Source organism: Zingiber officinale, chromosome 9A (assembly GCF_018446385.1).
Source record: "Zingiber officinale cultivar Zhangliang chromosome 9A, Zo_v1.1, whole genome shotgun sequence".
Classification (NCBI taxonomy): Eukaryota; Viridiplantae; Streptophyta; class Magnoliopsida; order Zingiberales; family Zingiberaceae; genus Zingiber; species Zingiber officinale.
In genome coordinates, this window is record NC_056002.1 from 13,311,221 (window position 1) to 13,327,076 (window position 15,856).

Genomic DNA, 15,856 nt, shown 5'->3' on the forward strand with positions numbered 1-15,856 from the left:
TTTATAAAGAAGAGTAACCCTTGCATTGCACTTCTAATTTATTAGTCTAGTATCATTTACAAATATTCATATATTATATTACATATGTCACATTTACGCGACCAGTATAGATTAAAAAGTAGCTGACACACAATGACTACATGATAGATATCTACAACAAGTGCAGCACCACATAATATTAGTAACAGTGATTAAATGGCTAATTAAATAGGAGAATTTAGATGATTCTGATATTAATATTAGTTAGTTAATTATCACATGCAGTTTTTTAATTAAATCATCTCATAGCCGGAGTGACAAGTCGACGACGTCGCCGTCGTCACCGTCGTCAGCCTTATTAGGGCGGGATGTGGAGGCAGCTGTGGAGGCGGGGTGCTCTCTGGCTTGGCGTGCTGTGTCGAGGTTCCGCTTGGTGAGTCTCCGCTCGAACTTGTGGGCGTTCTGGTGGCCGCCCAACGCCTGCGAGCTCAAGAACTTGCGGCCGCAGTAGATGCAGGAGAACAACCGAAGCGGCAGCGATGACGTCAGAGAGTCAACGCCAAATTCAAGGCTGACTGCCGCCCTCGCCGCCGCCGCAGCCGCAGCCGCCTCCTCTTCGTCTTTCCTCTTCTTCTTCTCAGAGTCCATTACAAAGAGGAGAGTGGGGAAAGCACTTGGGTCTGGTGGACTCTATTTATGGTGTATAGAAGCCTATTTATTATATACAATTATCTTATAATATGTGTTTAAAAAAATTATGTAAGACATATTTTAGTATATTTTGCCTCCGTGGCAATAATAGCAGGTAACTTTTAGCTTTGTAGGCATCTAAAACGTCGAGCATGAATTAAGAGAATTTTTTTTTTTAAGGGTTGGTTGAGTCCAGATTTTTCTGGTTCCAAAAACTAAAGTAAATCAAAGTAAATCGACGATGTACCATTTATAATTGTCATTAGATGGTGCGATAGTAATTGATTATGTTTTTTTTTCTAAATTTATCATCCTTCTATATTATAATTTGGATCGAAATAGATCATTTAAATACACCCCTATTCAATATCAGGTTACTTGATCACTTGTCCACTATCTCCAAACGACTTCTGATCATTTGTTATCTAAATTATAATCCGGAAGGATGATAAATCTAAAGAGAAATCGTAACTGATTATGATCGGATGATGATCACGATCCGATCATAATTACTAGAGATCCATCTCCTATATTTTTTATGGACCAAGACATCTATCCCCGAATTGGTTAATTCAAGAATACTAAGTTGATACATAATAAATATTTTTATTTATTTTAATAATCGTCCTTCCAAAATAATAAGTTAGACCTGATGTTAATTAAAAATATATAAAGAAATTAATTAATAATTAATTTATATATATATATATATATATATATATATATATATATATATATATATATATATATATATATATATATAATTTAAACGTTTTCCGTAGCATATGTATATTTATTTTAGCATCTTTCATTTATTTTATACAATTATAAATTAATTAGATGGAAGTTTAATATATTTATGCAGGATATTATTGAAAAATTAAAAAGAATAGTTAAACAAATTTAATTTATCAATTTTTTTCATAGAACATGATTCAAAATATATCTCTCCAAATAAATTTATTATTATTAAAAATTCTAAATATAAAATTTGGATATTATCCATTAAAAAGTGTTCTTTGGGTAGGTAAACGGTTCGCTAAGTCTTATTTTTCATAATTATTTTGCAAATAGAAGTATTTCAAAGATCAAATAATTTTTTAAAAAATAAAATTTTGAATTAGTTAAATGATTCACCGAAATCTTTATTAAAAATATCAAATATATTATTATTATTATTATTATTATTATTATTATTATTATTCGTTTTCTTTGTTTTTGCCTCCGCCGCGATTCACCGGAGTTTTGGAACAAATCCAATTTCGAAGACGAAGTCCGAGCAATCATAGCTAGAGAGAGAGGGGAAGATGATGATTCGGAAGCTCTGATTGGTTGATTGATTGAAAGGGAACGAGCTCCAGAAGCGGAGGAGACGGCGACGGCGGAGGAGGAGCGAAACTCGTTCTAGGTCAAGAAAGTTGGCAGTTCCATCGCTGCCTGCGCCGCTGCTTTTCTCCAAGACGCCGGCTCCGGCTCTCCTCCTCGCATCCACGCCGCAAAGGTCCGATCTTTTTTTCCCCTTTGCCCTATTTCCTGCGCTTGCGCTTCGGAATCTTCCCCCTCCCGCCCTAGCTCGGCGCTTCGGGTGGTTCGCCCATCGCAGAGTGGCGGATTAGGGTTCCGGAGGCAATATGAAATGCGAGCTTTGCCGAGCTCCCGACCCCGGAATTTTTTGCTTCTCGAGTTGGGTCCAGTTCTTCTAGGGTTTTGACCTGGCTTGATCGCGATTGGCTTCAAGATCGTGTCTTTCTAGTTGGTTGAAGCTCGGGATCGTTGCCTTTTTAGCGGTGGCTGTCCCCCATTGCTGCTATAGGGTTTTGTGGCGCGAAGGCGAGATTTTGACTAGCTTGTTCTGAGATGAGGCGGATGACATTCGTCCTTACTCTTTCAATCTACTGGAAGTGGATCAAGCTATAGTTCCTTTGATTGGAAGACAACAAGGATCCGTAGCTCAGACTTGATCTTGTGAGTTGTCCGTGCACTGGGAGATGTCGACATCAGAGCCCTTGCAGTACAGCCGTATCAATGCCAATGATCTCAAGATGCAGATTGTTAGAAATCTTGGGAGCGAGCGGTCAAAGAGGTATTTTGGTTTTTTGAATAAATTGTTGGCACAGAAGTTGAGCAAGTCTGACTTCAACAAGTTCTGCATTCCGATCCTCGGCCGGGAGAATATCTCTTTGCACAATCAACTCATTCACTCAATCCTTGCAAACGCTTTGCAGGCGAAAACCCCACCCCTAAACTCCCTTGACAAAGCTGTTTCCAAGGCTGTTGGAAAGAAAGCATCTCATGGTGCGAGTGTGGTCAATCATGAAGAAGCCCCATCATCCTCAAACTCTGTATGGACTAATGGGCACACCTCGCCAACATGGAATCACAAGGTCAGAATGTGCAACCATGACCAGAGAACGAAAGATGTCCCTTCAAATTCTCATACGCAGAACGGAAGGACAGAAGTTGCTTTCCATTCTTCTGTGTCATCACAGAAGAATGCTGTTAAGGAGAATGGATTTCTTGGCCCCTCCCGTTTAGCAAGACCCATGCTGCAGCAGCAGCAGCAGCAGCATCAAGATGTTTCCTCTGAACCGCCTCTGAAGAGACCGAGGGCAGAATGCATTGCACCTAACAGTCAACCTGTTCCTGAGATCAATGGTTCAGTTGATAATGTAGCCGTGGAAAACTCAGAATTGCGACAAGCTGGTGACTTCAACTCCAAGAGAGGTCCTCTACAGGCCCCACTTGGGATTCCATTATGTTCTGCAAGTGTTGGCGGGGCACAAAGATCTTTAACATTGGCAATTGATTCTAGCAGTGGTAATAGTCTTCTTGGCAGAAGCTCTTCCGCTGGAGAATTATGTCACACCGGGGCCCTAATGAAAAGAATGGAGAAAATAGCAGCAGTACATGGCTTGGTGGGTGTTGAATCAGGTTGCGCTAATATGTTAAACAAAGCTGTCGATGCTTACGTGCAGGACCTAATTAGGTCATGTGCTGGATTAGTAAGAGCAAGGCTGAACCATCCAAAACCTTCAAGCTTCAAGCAGCAAGCTCAGGTCAACCCTATAAATGGTGTGTTGCCTCGAAATCATCCTTATGTACAGAACGGTCCAGCGTCTTCAGAGTGCACGCAAAGGCTGAATGCATTCACCTCCATGTCTCTGGAGGATTTTAGGGTGGCAATGGAGCTAAATCCGCAGCAACTAGGCGAAGATTGGCCAGTGCTAGCAGAAAAAATATACTTCAGATCAAATGAAGAATAAATATGGTGGATCTTTAAGAACCTCAAGAATTGTTTTGTTTTTACTTCTCGTCTCTCTTGGAGCATTAGCACGGAGTAGAGCAATTCTTTTATATATATCTTGGTGAGTTCGAGTGGATGAAAATAAGTGAGACTCACTATTATTTGTCTGGAAACCATAAGGGGACATGTTCCACCAGTACAAGAGACGTCAAGCTTCTTCGACATGGTTCACAGCACAATCAGAGATCAGTTTTGCAGAATACTAATCTAGTAGTGTCTAATGTTGATTGATACAGACAAAGCCAGTCATGTAGGATTTGCAGGAATGACTGTGTGTAACATTAACTGCATAAGTTACTATAGTAGTTCTATTAATGTGATTTCTTTTGAAGAAAAGGTTGTGTCTAAATTTGACTGTACTCTCCGAGTTTCTCTTCCCTTTGTTTTGATGGCACTGCAATATCTTTTAGTCATTTGAATCACTTTGTTCTAACTCATATCGAATATTATGGTAAGTCAAAGGTGTGCTGCAAATAGCCTGCAGATAATTGAGTTGATACGGATTTGTAATATTCAGATACAGCAATTGCTAATCTGTTATGGCACCTTTGCCAATAATAGCATGATCTGCTTCGGTTGAGAGAGTTTGGATCTGTGAGTGTTTAGTCTATGGTTAACTCCTACAAAGAAGCTGTGGCTGTGGAAATTGTTGAATATTACCAAGAACAGTCACAGGAAATTTCCTAGCTTTATGATTTGTTGGTTTACTCCTTTCTTTTGATTCGATTCCTACTCGCTTTTTTTTCACACTGATTTGTTTTGTTTTTGTCGTATTGGATGCTAGATTATTATTATTATTATTATTATTATTATTTTGATAATTCAGATGTTAAAGTCTAACTAATCCAGGAGATAGACAATGGTACTCATCTATACGCTGATTTATTTTTATTTTAATTGTTGACGTATTTGATGCTAGATTTTGATGTTATTTTTTATAATTCAGGTATTTAAGTTTACTAATCTAGATTTATTTTATTTTAGTGGTCGACGTATTTGATGCTAGATTTTGATGTTATTTTTTATTTTTGAAATTTAGGTATTTAAGTTTCCTCTAGGTGGTTGACTATGTTCAGATAAATTCAATACACATCTTATATACACTTAAGAACCAATACTAGATTTTGGTATTAGAGATAGCGGTTGGTGGTACTTGATGCTAGATTTTGATGTTATTTTTTATTTTTGATAATTCAGGTATTTAAGTTTCATCTGACTAATCTTTGATGCTAGATTTTGATGTTATTTTTTATTTTTGATAATTCAGGTATTTAAGCTTCCACTGAATAATCTAGGAGGTTGATTATGTTCAGATAAATTCGATGCACAACTTATCCACACTTAAGAACCGATACTAGATTTTGGTATTAGATACAGCAGTTGGTGGTACGCAGTTGACCGGACAATTGTTGGACTTGGGCCACCAGGTCTGGCCCGCTGGGCTGTCACGATCCAGTTTTGAGCTACTTTATGTTCCACGTAAACTCAGTTTTGCAGTATTTAATAAAAACATTGCTAAAAAGTTTTTTTTTTAAAAAAATTTAAAAAAAAAAAAGATAAATGGGCATTTCTGAATAACTTTCTTCCATTTTGGTCTTGTTTATTCATTTAAATTTACATAATACATGAGCTTGAAGAGATAAACCAATTCGTGCTAAATGACTAGCCCAATAAAATTTAATTTATGAACGCAAAAGTCATAAATTCAATGGATTGAAAAAACTTAAAATGGATCAAGCCACTTCGAATTGTAAATAAGTTCCACTGCTACGAAATTCTAGAGAAAAAGGGGACGATATAGGGTGATTCAAATAAACCATTTGATATCATGCCACCATTAACAAATCTATTAGTGTTGATATAACGCCTTCATGTAGAAGTGGTGAAAGGGGAGAAAAGATGCATAATGCCATTTAACATCCTCAAAAGGAAGAAAAGAGAAATAAAAACATCTATTGACTCAGTAGGGTCACATTGCATCACTCGAGTTCTTACCAAATAGACAACCTTTAACCATCACGATTACAAGATATTTACATTACAGGCATTGAGGAATCTACTTGGCTTCTTGGCAGCTGATGTTTGCTTCAACCTTAGTTCTCAAGCCCTGAAAGAATTTTCCATTCAAATGGAAAGTACTTGATGTCGAAGGAAGTTCACATTGTGAACGCTTATCAGATACGAGCACAGTAGAAGCAGGAGAACATAGTGTATCGGTGCTTTAAAAGCTAGACCAATTATGCTTGTGTTGTCAGATCGGGAAGAACCTAATCATGGTCGCACAATATGTGATTGGCTTAGATTAAGCTCCCTCCCAATGAGACGACCGTGCTCCCACTTCGACGGGAAGGCTCACCAATTCATCTTCCAGGAGCAGATTTCAAAACAATGTTGAATTTAATTTAGGAACTCACCTAAATCAGCAAACTATACTTGTTTCAGTGGCATGCCTACTCTTTTCTCTGCCTGATGCCTGATGCTTCACCTGTTCTCACTCTTTGACATCGTCTGCTGCTCCGAAATTTACTGGATGTCATTATCCAAAATACTAGTGGAATTAGTTTAAAAAAAAAAAAACATCATCCAAAAACCCACATAAAGAAAGGTACAAGGAAATACCCAAAAAAGGCTGAGAAGAGCCTGTACATAAAGAATGCAGGTGAGGCAAGTAGAGTAGTAGCCTAGAACAATGGTTCTTTTTAACATACTGTAATTAAAAAATATAAGACGCTTGATATAATTCCGGAAGAAATCATGTGCACAAAAGAGAGATCATTCACTCAAAATTAGGATACAAGAAACAACTGAATATTAGCATTACCAGTAACCAGAGAAATTCTTTATTTGCAAGTGGCTTCGAGGCTTCATGTCTCTCTAATGTGCCTTGCATAAGAGATTGAATCTATGGTACAGAAAAGATTGATGCAAGATGTTTACTAGAAACTAGAAACAACACTATAGTTTAAACAAAACATTATACCTGTGAGGTCTTCAATACCTTGTGCTTGTAATTATTTTACGATTGTCGGCATTGTCAGGGATTGCCGCCGGAAGAATGCATAAAACTGATATTGCTCCGCTACAGGTGCTACACTATCTCACAGGCTTTTTGGACTCCGAATGCAGAAGAGATAAATGAATTGATTTATTTTTCTGTGTGTTTTTCCAACATCTGGAGGGTTTTGGTGAGGATTCATCTGAGCCGTTTAATCTAGAGGGTTGTATCTATTCAGACAACCTTTGATCTGAACCTTCAGATCGTCTTTTGATCTCGACAGTCAGATTAACTCATTCAATCTGACGCTTCAGATCAGATCTAGTCGTTGAAGGTCAGATTGCGACTCTTCGTGATCAACGCTCCAGATTGTATCACTTATGATCCATCACCCTCTTTTATCCAACGGTTGCCATTTGTTTTGCCCAGTCATATCTCCCTCTTCCCATGGGCGAGCAAGTGCAAAGTGCGCCAATAAAGTGCCCACTCACCCATTAGAAGAGAGCACCTGTGCTTTTTGTGTTAGCTCCATTATCACAACAATGCATATAAGGAAGCAATCTCTGATTCCCCATCTACTTCCTTAACGCTATTTTTGGGCTTAACTTTAAACAATTAATTTCTCATTAACCCGTACTCGATTTTGAGCAAATTAATAGTCTAGATTCATCTACGTGAAAAGTAGATTTCGATTTAGAAGTTGATTCTAACTTTCATCGATTGATGGCACCTCGATTTTCCCTTGCAAAACTGTATTGGTCATTTTAAGACCTAATATCCAACAATCCCCCACATGAATGGGAATTAATACATGTATAGGAGTTCAATCGATAAGTCAATGCATCGGGAGATGTAGCTTGTGGTTTTGAACCTTCCGTAGTGGAATGCTATCGAGCATACTAGGCTGCGCAGTGAACGTGATGTCTTGAACTGCTCAGCTGTTTGTGTATGCTAAGACAATAACACCCACACAGAGACTTATCTCACCTACTTTTGGTTCTCATGGTTGGTTCCATTTTGGCCATGGACGTCATCTTGGATTCATGAGTGTTTTATTGAAGTGGCATGTCTTCACACTCACATAGGTGACACTTCTATCAAGAGTTTCCTACCACCACCTTATAAAGGTATAGAAATCATTAAAAGCATACACTTAACCTCACTACATGGATAGCACAAGTTTATCCTAGGATTGACGTAGAGATAATATATCTCGTGTGTTGTAACACAACTTCTGTAACTTTGCTGTCTCATTGAACCAAGATCTTGGGATCTCCGGTCAACAAGATTGGGTTACCGCTACAGTCGTTTTAGTTGTAGATTTTTAATCTCATTAATCTTGATGAGCAGTATACTTGATCTCGACTTAGCCCCTTCATAAGAGGGTCTGCTAAATTATCTTTTGACTTGACATAGTTGATTGCAATCACTCCGTTCGAGATCAACTGCCTAATGGTATTGTGTCTACGACGTATATATCAAAACTTATCATTATACATACTACTCTGTGCCCTTCCAATTGTCGATTGACTATCACAGTGTATGTGTATAAGTATGGCAGGCACAAGTTTCGTCCAGCTCGGAACATCTGAGGTTTCGTCCAGTTCGGAATATCTTTCAAGAAATTTCTCAGTCATTCAGCTTCTTCTGCTACTTTGTCTAGTGCTATAAACTCGGATTCCATAGTTGACCGAGCAATGTATGTCTGCTTTGTGGATTTCCAAGATACCGCTCCTCCACCGATTATGAATACATACCCACTAGTGAATTTGGAATCTTTTGTATCTGATATCCAATTAGCATCACAATATCCCTCTGAAACAGCAGGTTACGTTCCGTAATGTAATCCGTAGTTCATAGTATATTTTAAATATCTAAGAACTCGCATCAGTGCTTTCCAATGGGTGTCGTTTAGATTACTCGTAAAACGACTCAGCTTATTTACCACACAAGCAATATCTGGATGTGTGCAATTTGTGAGATACATCAAGCTGCCTATTAACCGAGAATATTCCAATTGCGATATGGACTCACCATGATTTTTTACTAAGTGTTGACTTAGATCCATAGGTATTTTTATTGTAGAGAGATCGTACGCATTGAACCTTTTCAACACTGACTCTACATAATGGGATTGTGTCAAAACTATCCCATTGGATGTCCTGAGAATTTTAATTCTCAATATAACATCTGTCAGACTCATATCTTTCATATCGAAATTCTTGGTCAACATTTTCTTTGTACTTATGATTACCTCATGATTACTGTCCATCATAAGCATGTCGTCTACATATAGACAAATGATTACATGATCTTTAGGTGTGTGTTTGACATAAATACATTTATCACATTCATTTATTTTGAATTCGTTTAACATCATTGTTTTGTCAAATTTTTCGTGTCATTGGTTAGCCGTTTGTTTAAGTCCGTACAACAACTTAACAAGTCGACACACCTTTTCCTTTTTTCTTGGAGCTACGAACCCCTTGGGTTGCTCCATATAGATTTCTTCTTCCAACTTACCATTTAAGAATGCAGTCTTAACATCCATTTGGTGTATTTCAAGGTTAAACAGTGTTGCGGTGGCTATCAACACTCATATGGACGTAATCCTTGTCACCGGTGAGTAGGTATCGAAGTGATCAATACCTTCCTTTTGCTTGTATCCTTGGCTTCAAGTCTAGCTTTATACTTGTCAATCGATCCATCAACTTTATACTTGTGATTTAGTATCCGCTTACAACCTAATGGTTTAGTACCAGAAGGAAGGTCCACTAATTCCCAAGTATGGTTACTCATGATGAACTCGATTTCATTATTGACAGCTTCTTTCCACAATGGGACGTCGGGACTAGAGAGAGCTTCGCTTAATGTTTTTGGGTCCATTTCCGACATAAAAGTCATGAAGTCCGACCCGAGTGATTTCTAACTTTAGCCCGTTTGCTTCAACGTGTCTTTTCACTTTAATTGTCAATAGTCCTTTTATGACAACTAAATTCAAAAACGTCATTTTCGTTAGAACTTCCATTGTTATCACTTTGAATGCTTCCTTTCTTATTCAGGAATACGTTTTCAAAGAATATCACATTCCAAGATTCTATAGTTGTTTCCACATGAATATCAGGAATATCTGACTCCGACAAATATCGCTTCGAATATTTTAGGTTTGATTTTTACTTGCTTTGGCTTGGATACTTCGACTTTTGCTAAGCACCCCCATACTTTCAGATATTTGTACGATGGCTCGCGGTCTTTCTATAGTTCATATGGTATTTTATCTTTTTTCTTGTGAGGGATTTTGTTGAGAATGTGACTTGTCAATAATATAGCTTCCCTTATCAACAAGGCATTCATCATTTCCTTTAATGTCCGATTTTTACGTTCGACAACACCATTCGATTGAGGCGAGTAAGACAACGGAGACGCCGTTGTCTGATGGATAATGTCAAATTCTGAACAAAACTCATCAAACGGTGCACTATATTCTCCACTTCTATCGCTACGAATTATTTTAATTCGTTATTTCTTAAAAGAAAGACATAACAGAACTTCATGTAGTCATCGATAAAAGTAATAAAATACTTTTTACCTCCTCTAGTTAAATCACATAGATCACTATGTATTAATTCCACTATGTATTAATTCTAGAGGAGTCGTTGACCTTTCCACTGAATGAAAAGGTAGTCTCGTCATTTTTGCTTCAACGCACACTTCACATTTGTGTGTTTCGTCCACATTGACATTTGGTAATAAATTTAACTTGACAAGACATTTCAAAGTATTATTATTGCACATGCCTAAGTCGATCATGTCATAAATTAAAACACTCAACAACGTAGCTGGAAGCTTTTATTTTATTGCCATCAAAAGCACGGTGTACAGTCATTACAATCATTTTGAACAGACTCTGTTCTAAGTACCCCTTACCTAAGAATACACCATTCTTCGTAAGTACAAAGTTATTTGACTGGAACACTAGTCTGAAACCGGCCTTAACAAGTGTTGATCAAGAAACTAGGTTCTTCCTGATGTTGGAAACATGGAGCACATCAATGAGCGTTAGCTTTTTGACGTCATTCTTAGAACAACTTTCCCGAGTCCGACAATCAAGGATGTCGTGGAATTGCCCATATAGAGTTTTCTTCCACTTATCGGAGTATACTTGGAGAACATCGCCTTATCAGAACAGGTATGACGTGTTCCTCCAGTATCGATCCACCATTGCTTCGGGTTGTCCATCACCGTGTTGGCTTCAAACACGACCGCAGTGAGATCCAATTCCATGTCATCGAAAGTTACGACTTGGTTCGCAGCATCCTTCTGACTTTTGGTTAGTTTCTTCGAGCGTTTGCAATCTTTGGCCATGTGTCCTGGCTTTCCGCAGTTGTAACATGTGCCCTTGAATTTCTTGCCTTGAGCCTTTTTGGATTGCTTCGGCTTTTTGGCGTTTAGCTCGGCTAGGTTGGGCATCTCGTCGACTACCCACTTCGTTCCTCTGGAGTCGGACATCTTTCGATTATCTTCCTCTATTCGTAGCCTCTTCAAGTGTCATCTCCTTTTGCTTGTGCTTCAGGTAATTTTTGAAATCCTTCCATGACGAAGGGAGCTTCTCGATTACCGTGGTTACTTTGAACGACTTGTTCAGCTTCATGTCTTCGGCATCCAGATCATGCTGCATGTCTTGGATTTGAGACGTCACACTCTTGGAATCCAGCATCTTGAAATCCAGAAACCGTCCGACGATAAATTTCTTCAATCCGACATTTCGGTTTTGTATTTCTTTTCAAGTGATTCCCACGGAGATTTTGTCATTTTCATCGAACAATACACGTTATACAACGTATTGTCCAATGCGTTGAGAACGTAGTTGCGGCACATGAAATCTCTATGCGCCCATGTATCGCATGCAGCCTTATTATCGGACTTACCTTCCGTAGCAACGGATGGGTCTTCATGCAAAAACCGTACGAGGTTTAGCGTTGTCAGGTAGAACATCTTTTGCTGCCATCGTTTGAAGTCGGTTCCATTGAACTTCTCCGACTTTTCTTCGTGTGGAATGGCGATCGAATCGTCGTTGATCCTAACCATCAGTTTGCACGATATCGTTTTATGATTGTGAGGTCTTCGATACCTCGTGCTTGTAGTCGTAGCAATTTGTTTCCCAAGATATAACGACATTATCTCGAAATAACAGCACTTCAAATTTCGAGACGAACCTTCTCACGGACTTTTGGAATTCTATTTATAGAGGAGAAGCGGTGATATACCTTTTTGATCAGGATTGAGCCGTTTAATCTAGAGGGTTGTATCTATTGAGACAGTCCTTGATATGAGCTTTCAGATATGAAGGTGACCTTTCATATCGTCTTTTGATCCATCTGATGACGCTTCAGATCAGATCTGGTCGCCAAAGGTCAGATTGCGACTCTGCATGATCAACGCTCTAGACCCCTCTTCTATCAAACAGTTGCCATTTGTTTACTTAAATTTAAGCTCCTGCTAAGTACAAAGTGCGCCAACAAAGCGCCCATTGCGGACATGCGAAGAGAGCACCTGTGCTTTTTTGTATTATCTCCATTAACACGACAATACATATAAGGAAACATTCTCTCTTGGAAATTTCAGATGTGGGACTATTCCCCATCTACTTCCTTAACACTATGTTTGGACTTAACTTTAAACAATTAATTTCTCATTCACCCGTACTTGATTTTGAGCAAATTAATAGTCTAGATTCATCTACACAAAACGTAGATTTTGATTTAGAAGTCGATTCTGACTTTCATCGATTGATGACACCTCAATTTTTCTTTGCAAAATTATATTAATTGTTTTAAGACCCAATATCCATCAATACCCACTGCAATATCCATCAATACCCACTGCACGAAAACAAGCTTGATCATTATTACATGCAAGCTTAACAATTAACAAAGAAATGGCAGCTGCATTAGATAATTCATACCAGGTCTATTTGAAAAGAAGAGACTAGTGTCATTAGAAATCTCTATGGGCTCCAAAGCACCAAAGTCCTTGGCTTCCCAAGAATCTTGGTGCTTAACTAGAGTGAAACGAAGCACTTAATTTTAGGATAAATATTAAATTAAATATTATCACCAACAGAAAAAATATATTACATAAATGCTCATGATATCACTATACTGGATCACATTGTAAGAAATCCTCCTTGATTCTAGTAATCTTCAGTAATGTAAGTTTTATACAGTCAATAGAATAAGAGTACTAGACATCAATAAGTACTCCTTAGTTAGATTTATAAAATGACAATTCCAACACAGTCATGTGCGGTTTTGGCTCCTCATTGAAATCTCGAGGACATTTTTATCTCCACATCTACGATACTGATGTGAGGTAAACACAAATATGGCATTAAGGTTGCTCCCACTTTTGAGTAGAAAAATCACCTTATCTTTGTAGCACGATCATTTTACAACAACTCTTAATTCCTAAATGATGTAGTATTGGTCTAGAATTGAACGACTTAAAATTCACTGAAATAACATTTTGAGCTTGTTTCTTTAGAAACTAAAACATATAGATATAAAATATTTTGTCAAACCTTTTCAATAGCATGCATCAAGAAAGAAGAAACAATACCAGCGCAAGTACATTATCCATACGTGCGAGTGGTAGAGTGTCAACCTGAAGGTGATATGCAGTTACTGAGAAAGAAATTCTGGTAGGCACGAACCACCTGTCTTCTACAGGAATGAAATTTCTCAAGCAGCTTCATGTTGGAACAAATCCAGGTGATGTTGGACTGCCAGAACTTCTTAGCTCTCTGGCACCGATGTTACTATTATTTATAAATAAAAGTCTGAACCATAAGACAAGGTGCTATAATAGTCTGAACCATAAGACAAGGTGCTGATCTATACATAAGAAACTCCGCATGAACACATGATGGCAACCCAATGTAACAGCAACTACCTTGTAGTAAGGATCTAAAACCTCCTGTAGTTTCACTATATGTAGCGCTATGATAGCTTGGCATCTTGTATACTCTCAAGCAAGTTTTTGTTAAACACTGAAGAGGCCAATGTGTCTTGTAAACTTCTTGCAACGATCCTTTAAGGCATGAATCCAGTTCTACATAACACAGAATACACATATATAGCAAAAATAACCAAACCAAGTGCAGTTTAATAAACACAGCCAAGATAACAAAATAAATTCTCACTTTTAAGTACCATAATAGCTATATATTACACAGCACTTTATGAGGATGCGTAGGCAAAGGTTAATTGTATCATGGATCCAGATAATGGTACAATACTAGTTTTCATTGGAGCAAAAGATGATATTGCTCACCCCAAGCGCCTAGCATCGCTGACCCACGGCAAGAGGCACGCAAGTAAATCAAAGGGACATTTTGCCCTAGTGCAATGGCTCTTTGTATGAGGGAGGTTAGACACCCAATGAGACATTTTGCATCTATACAGGTACCAACTACGTCAATCCGTGGAGGCTACAATACTAGTTTTCATGAAGATATGATTGGTACACCTGTGTACATTACATTATGGTAAATCATACAGCTCATAAGATTAGTAAAGCAATATTACAATTGGAGCAGATGGTTGATTTTTTTTTGACTCGTCATTTTTTTTGGCAAGTAAATATATATCCATCCATTCTACACATCATATGAAAATAAACAAGACTTTAACTTTCAACCAAAAAATTACTTGGCTATGAATTCATTCATATGGATATCCAAATAATGACCTAATAGAAAAAAGAATAAAATAAACATTTCATTCCATACTGTCCTAAAGTTGCAGACAAATTGAAAATGATGAACGGGAATGATGATTCCACCATATAGAATAAAAGTAAACCATTTTAGCTCTGGTCAAATAAGGTTCCATTTGCTTCTGTATACCAGTCAATCTGTGTATACCAGTCAATCTGTGTGAAGCCTGAAACATGTGACAAAAGGCGATTCGCTCGCCCTCAATGCCCCCGCCAACCCGTCCCTAGGCCAACACGGAGGAGGTAAATCACGGGTGACTACTAGTCATTAGTGCAAATGACCAAGACATGGGGGAGGTTATGCTCGGTCACGCCGAGTTTCGACCCCAAGAGCTCATGTGACAACACCCCATGTCTTAACCATCGCACCGCCCCGAGGGGACGTGTGAAGCCTGAAACATTGTGCAAAAGGCGGGTCCCGCCGCCCAGCTGCCCCCTAGGCCTGGCCCCACAGGAATCCTAGGAGGAAGTAAATGTGAAGCCTGAAACATGATAAGATGGTGAGTGGTACTCTCATTAGAAATATGATACTCAAATGACAAAAAAAATATTTCTTTCATATTTCAGAAATTAAAAATAAAATCCCCCAAAAAGGACATATCAATTTTAATTTTGTTGACCAGCACCTTTTGTAGGTAAAGGATAACAGATGGTTTCCTATACTTATTCCAGTAAATTGTTACCCCATTCTAAAAATAAATAAAAATATTCTAAAGAATAACCTGTGAACAGAAAAGATTCTGGAAGCTTAACAGAAGTCTAAATTTAGTTTAAAAGAGCAAGAATTGTTACTCTCTCCAATTTCAGACTGAGTTCACCCATTTCATACTCTGGAAGCCCTTGCCTCAAGATCTTCCCTCTTTTTGGATTGAGATCTTAATTCGTTCATGAGACTGTCAATCTACTTTAAGAGGATACAAGTATAAAAGTTGATGATGTGCACCAACGTTGAAACTAGAAAATTTCACGCTTTAGACTCATCACAATGCAAAATAAGTTTCTTTGGAATCTGATTCTCAAGTTCTCTAGCACGTGCATCAACCTTCCCCGGCGTTCTCTGAGCATGAATAGCTCCTCTTTTAAATATAATTTGAAAATATATTAAAAGAATC

The 15,856-nt window shown here is 38.1% G+C and overlaps 2 protein-coding genes and 1 long non-coding RNA gene across 3 annotated transcripts; 1 reads left to right on the forward strand and 2 right to left on the reverse strand.

Moving 5' to 3' along the window:
* Positions 1–282: 282 nt before the first annotated feature.
* Positions 283–627, reverse strand: LOC122019038 (zinc finger protein 7-like). The gene has a single exon (XM_042576547.1). It carries the CDS (start codon positions 625–627, stop codon positions 283–285), a length of 345 nt encoding a protein of 114 aa, XP_042432481.1.
* Positions 628–1,886: 1,259 nt separating this feature from the next.
* Positions 1,887–4,386, forward strand: LOC122021545. The gene has a single exon (XM_042579667.1). It carries the CDS (start codon positions 2,658–2,660, stop codon positions 3,930–3,932), a length of 1,275 nt encoding a protein of 424 aa, XP_042435601.1. The 5' UTR covers positions 1,887–2,657; the 3' UTR covers positions 3,933–4,386.
* A 1,561-nt stretch (positions 4,387–5,947) lies between these two features.
* LOC122021385 lies at positions 5,948–7,950 on the reverse strand. The gene is made up of 3 exons (XR_006122542.1): positions 6,795–7,950; positions 6,593–6,680; positions 5,948–6,499 (listed from the first exon to the last, which is right to left on the reverse strand). It is a non-coding gene; the product is annotated as an uncharacterized LOC122021385 (long non-coding RNA).
* Positions 7,951–15,856: the final 7,906 nt, after the last annotated feature.

What these genes read in the sequence shown, in the direction of transcription:
- LOC122019038 (XM_042576547.1), bottom strand. Translation starts at nt 627, where the DNA reads ATGGACTCTGAGAAGAAGAAGAGGAAAGACGAAGAGGAGGCGGCTGCG.
- LOC122021545 (XM_042579667.1), top strand. Translation starts at nt 2,658, where the DNA reads ATGTCGACATCAGAGCCCTTGCAGTACAGCCGTATCAATGCCAATGAT.